The sequence below is a fragment of the Morone saxatilis genome, unplaced genomic scaffold, assembly GCF_004916995.1.
Source record: "Morone saxatilis isolate NCDOM2014 unplaced genomic scaffold, NCSU_SB_2.0 Contig11, whole genome shotgun sequence".
Taxonomy (NCBI): Eukaryota; Metazoa; Chordata; class Actinopteri; family Moronidae; genus Morone; species Morone saxatilis.
In genome coordinates, this window is record NW_023339663.1 from 29192749 (window position 1) to 29198535 (window position 5787).

A 5787-nucleotide genomic window follows, 5' to 3' on the forward strand; every position below is an offset into this window, starting at 1 on the left:
ACCATTTGTCACCATTCAGTATACAAAGTACTTAAATGAGCTCCACCTAGACGACGTAGAACATTTACTTGTTAATGAATCAGAAATAAAATAAGCTTCCATAACTGTCTGCTTACTTCTGTGCCCAAAAGTTTGAAAGCAGTATTTTTCGAATATTTGTTTACTGGTTACAAACTATGTATACTTCCTCCACTCCATCTCTAGTTGGACAAAAATAAATAAATAAATAAATAAATAATCTACACGTTCAGTAACGCCCCTCTGAAGCTCTTATTTTGAAAGCGGAAACGCTAGCGTTAGTGTGTATTTTTTTCAGTCTGACACTGGTAGGTTTTCAGCCCAGCATGTATTTTCAATTCCCGGACAGCTCCTCCACCACAGCTGCACAGCTGTGACAGGCGGGAGTCCGGGAGGGAGAGGACCACGCCGGACAGGGGAGCCGGTCCAGCCTGCTGGGACTCACCGGGATCATGGATCCGCGTTTGACATCAAAACCAACCATGACAGTAAAATGTTTTATTATCAGCATTCACCTGTGCGCGTGCATGTGAGGATGGTTAGATTTTTTCTTTTTTCCCCCTCTCATGCAGACTGACTGATAACCGGATGGGTTAAAGTTTGGATAATGGATGCTGGGCTGTGCGCTGCGGATCCGGAGCCAGATGATGCTTGATTACTCTGAGTTTATTTTCCCTGTTGTTGGCTCTCTGATGGGAGACGTGCTGTGCTGTGCTGCACCGAGCTGATCCGATCAACTCAGGCTGAGCGACGGTATGCAGATACAAGTGAAATCAGACTGAATCTGCCTGTGTGCGCGCCCTGCCCTGCTCCATCACAGCCTCTGCAGCTGCTGCTACTGTCGGAATGCAGGTGGACTCTGGTCCGACTATGCTAATTACTGTTAGATAGGTTTACACCGATTATTTTCGTTTTGACTGCTAGAATCAGCAAAGTATGTGTGATTTTGGATCTGTCTTTATATACAGTGACTGCCTCCTCCTGCTCTTTGAAAGTGAGCATCTCTGATTTTTATTTGTCTGTCAGGGCAAAAAAAACCAACACATTAGTCTTGAATGAACATTCAGATGTGTTGTTTCCAGATGCCAAGCTTCTCCTGAGGTCAGACCCTCTCTGTAGGCCTGCTCCAGCCACCGAGCAGCTATGGACCCCCTCCCAGAGTACTCCCTGTTCCTGGCGCGGATCCTGGAGGAGCTGGACACCAAGCACAACACCATGTCCTACCAGGACCTGTGCAAGTCCCTGTGCGCTCGCTTCGACCTGGTGCACCTGGCCAAGCTCCGCAGCTTGCTCTTCTACACGGCCTGCCTGGACCCCGCCTTCCCGGCAACCCTCTTCAAAGAGAAGATGCGCTGCTCCATGGAGGACCCGCAGTCCAAGAAGCTCATAGTGGCGGCAGACATCGTCACCATGTTCAACTTAATCCAGATGAATGGAGGCATAGCCAAAGACAAGCTCCCCATAGTGCACAGAGGCAAGTTCCACAAGAACCAGTCACTGGAACTGTGCAGGTCTGACAATGATGCCTATAAGTTTCAGGACTGTGACATGGGTGTTGGTTATGAGCACATGGATCACCCCAGGGATGGGCACCATCACCACCACCACCATCACCACCGCACCCAGCAGCACCCTGCGGCTCAGAGCACTCCACCCGTTCCTAAATCATCAGAGTGCAACAACTGCCAGCAGTTTATTCCCACCTCAGACCCCAACTTCCTTCTGGGTGTCAGCAAAGACCTGAAATGTAGGACAGCCTCACTGGACAAACTGCATCATCTGCCCCAGTACTCCAGCGGCAGCCCGCCCTCTCCACCTTGCGAAATGCAGAGTACCTACTTTCCCATGGACATCGACAGCGAGTCCACCACCGACCAGGAGTCCCTGCGGCACATCGGCCATACAGAGCCCTTCACTGTTCACCCCTGCATGCAGAAGAGGAACATCTTCAAGGAGGACTTCCACAACTTCGTCGCCTTCTCACCACAGGTTTGTGTTTTCAGGATGCTGCTAAGAAGTAAGAGAGGGAGGGCTACTTTGATTCAGTGTTATTGTACCTCTGCTGTTTTCAGGATGTGAACACTGAAAAATATATTGGGTTGAAAAGTAACATTCCCAATTTTTCAAATGACAAAAAAAAAAAAAGAGAGATACTCTAAAACTTATTAAATTGACAAAATAACAAAAAAAGCCATATGTAAAGCATGTAAGCAAAACTTTGGCCAACTAATATTTGATATGTCTGCTTTATAAGTGACTTAATACTTAATTGATGATCAAAATAGTCATTGATTAGTTTTAATTGACTATTTTCAGCACTACCAGTTGACAGGAATTAGACATGTACAGTGTACCTCTGATACTTTTTCAATTCATTTGAATACATAATAAAGTGAAATGTATGAACTCATTTTCTTCAAGACATGAATGGTCATGAAAAAGTCTAATTGTTTAACATAATAATGAGGATTCTAGGAAATCTTGAACATCAATATATCAATGTAAAGTTAAGTGCAACAGATATAAAACACAATAAGCTAAATACTCTTAAATGGTTACATTTTAAATCAATTTGTTAACTGATATATGCGTTGATATGCAATTTAGATGGAGCAAATTGAGTACAGCTGGGATTAGTGTCCTGTTTAGCGACTGCCAGGTGACATATGGTGCAGTGTGCTCAGTTTAGTAATTCGTGCTAAAGTGAGAGCTCAGGTAAGAGAAAATATTGGCTTCAGGAATGTACATCTGGCATTCAGAACAAAAATGCCTAATCATCATTCTGTAAAACACTGTGATGTGATGTAATTGTACTTTAAGTATCAAATGATTTCATTATGCTGTACAACCCCATTCATAGTGTTATATTAAAATTATGACAGTTGGAATATTAGTATTGATGTGTTAAGATGTAAGCATTTGTGTATTGTAAGTAAATACTGATTTTCAAATTAACTAGCTTCTACAGCCATTTGATAAACGTGGTGGAGTATAGTAGTAGTACAAAATGTCCCTGTAGATGTACTGAAGTAGAAGTATAAAACAGCATAACATAGAAAAGTCAAGTACTTGAAAAAGTACTTAAGTACAACAGTTGAGTAAATTAACTACTTTACTTTCCACTACTGCAGAAAAATAAACAATGCAGTGTTTCATAGCCTTTACCTAACAGACTGGTGGCAGCATAGAAAAAGTTATATCTCAAAATGCATCCCCTAACCTGTATTGTATTCTTGCATATAAATGATGCATTACCAATTTAGTAGGACTCTCACAGTGTCTAATTTATACACAGCTCTTAATGGCTGCTGGTCGGCGTATTACGTACAGTATACACTATTCTGTCACCGATCATTAATTCCTGCTTTTGATTAATGAGTATAAATACCAAATTGCATAATCTTACACACCCCTTTTATTCTGAAAGTCAGAGGTCCATAATGGTAGTCCAATGAACACAACTCGACTGAGTGCTCCTTCAAATATGTATTCCTCTTACAGTGTATCAATTCTTTTGCTCAGTTTAGTAATCAGTTTGCATTTTGTTTCCAACATATAACCCCTGGAGGGTTCCACAGCCCTCCACAGCCACGCTCTTCTGTACTGTGTTTGCTGTGTTAGTGTGTTTTAAAAGCCAATTCGGTCCTTGTCTGGGTTACTTTTGTAGGTCATCACCACTGAGTGCAAACAGGGCAGCAAAGCAGCTGATGCCTACCACAGGAGGGAACTGCACAAGCCAGCCACCTTCTTCAACCACAGCTTTGAACTGCCCTACAGCAACCCCTACTTTGAGCCGCCACTCAACTCCCCTCTTCAGGATAGACGGAGGGTGAAGCACGAGAGCCTAGACGACTTACAGGCGTCCACGTACTTTGGCCCGACCACGGTGTCCGAGTGCGTCAGCAGCAGGAAGCACAGTCACAAAACAGGAAAGCAGCCGTCATGGCCAGTGAAGAGCCTCAGTCTCAACACAGAGGAGGGGCCTCCAGACTTTGAGAGGTCATTTCTGAACAGCAAACCGCTCAAAGAAAACCACCACCGCAATATCAGCATCATCAGCACTGACAACGAGCAGCATTTTCAGAGCCCAAAGGAAAAGGTAGTAGCTTCTCCATCAGGCTTTGCAAAAAAAGCAAACGGAATAAAAACCAAGGATGTAGCACTGATGGCAAGTGGGCCTGTGGGTTTGGACAAAAGAGAAGTAGCCAAAAGGTTTAGGGACAAAAATATGAACAGTCCATCATTTCAGGGAGTTGACAGCTCTTCTAGTGTTGGGACGCAAACAGAGCAGGCTGAGCAGAAGAAGGCGAAGGAATACCTAGCTAAGTACAGCGACAGAGAACGACACACCTTCAAACACTCTGATGAGGACTCTGAGATCATTAGTGATGACATAAGTGACATTTTTCGTTTTCTGGATGATATGAGTGTTTGCGATTCTCTGGGCGTTGTCCAGCCATCATGCTACAACAGCAATGGGTCTCTCTCTCAGGTAACGCTAAAGTCTGAAGGAGACAGCTCCCCTGAGCGAAACACAGTCAAACTGGCCAAGTCCAAGCTGGACCGCCTCTTCCATTCGCTGGAAAACACAGACGATGAGCTCAAATCAAGCGTCTGCAAGCTGGTGATGAGGATTGGTGAGATCGAGAAGAAGTTAGAGTCTCTGTCAGGGGTTCGGAGTGAGATCTCCCAGGTGCTCTCCAAACTCAACAAGCTGGATGAGAAGATCCAGGAGCCTGACGTCAATGGGAGACACGGGGAGACGGCGTCTGCGTCCGGATCCAATGCCACCCCGGACAAGCCACAACCCCACCCTCATCCCGACACCACCCTCTCGCCTCGTGTTTTCCAGTGCCACACCACCGGCCACAATGTCAAAATGGACAATGGCTCCTCTGGGGAGTGGTGCTGCTCAGATGGGAGTAACAGCGATAGCCTCAGGGTAAAAGCTCTGAAGAAGAGCATGTTCACCAGGAGGTCGTCCCGCTCACTTAACGAGGAGAACAGCGCCACTGAGTCAAAGGTCTCCAGCATCACAAACTCTCCGCGGGACTGGAGGACAGTGTCCTACTCTTGCCACCCGGGAGACGAGGGCAAAGACAAGGACAGAGACAGCAAGGACAGACACCGGAAAGCCAAAGAGGTACAGACACTGTTGTTAAATTCACATAAAAACACAGTATGTGACATAAGTAAAACATAAATTATGGATTCAGGAAATGGCATAATTAAAAAGGACAAATGCAGTGATTCACGCAACAGAGGCATCAAATATAGATTAACACTTATACTGAATGAAGTCAAGACAATGACTGAAAGTTAAAAAAAGAAAATTTAGTGGAGAACATACAGTGTGATCTCAAACTTTGTGCTGCATATCTAATTATTTTACAGGGGCATCACAGTAGTTTGTGTTAAGGAATATAATCTGCAATATTAGTAGGGCTCCACAATTAATAGGAATATTATCAAAATCGCAATATGGCCAACTGCAATATCCAAATTTTTTGATAATGGTACAATGTGTGACAGCAGCATTATAATGATGTACCGTTGTACAGCAGGTATGCCCTGGCCTACAAATCTTGTTCTCCAGATTTAAGAAAACATGTTTGTTTGGTACAGATCCCAAAAATAATAGTTTTCAGTGAAAATAAAAATTGTGATGCAAAAATGATCATTCTCACTTATTACAACAATCTGTCTAAAGAATGGCAATATGATGATTTTTTTCCATATCTTGCAGCCTTAAAGGGACATTTCACCCGT

General features: G+C 44.0%; 1 protein-coding gene across 1 annotated transcript in view; it reads left to right on the forward strand.

Annotated features, from left to right (window-relative positions):
• The first annotated feature begins 430 nt into the window (after positions 1–430).
• The window catches only part of minar1 (membrane integral NOTCH2 associated receptor 1), a 39198-nt gene continuing 33841 nt past the window's right edge, over positions 431–5787 (forward strand). Inside the window, exons 1-2 of the mRNA XM_035682154.1 lie at positions 431–2007; positions 3686–5161. Of these exons, the coding sequence (XP_035538047.1) occupies positions 1162–2007; positions 3686–5161 (2322 nt within the window). The 5' untranslated portion in view covers positions 431–1161. The remainder of the gene's footprint in view (positions 2008–3685; positions 5162–5787) is intronic.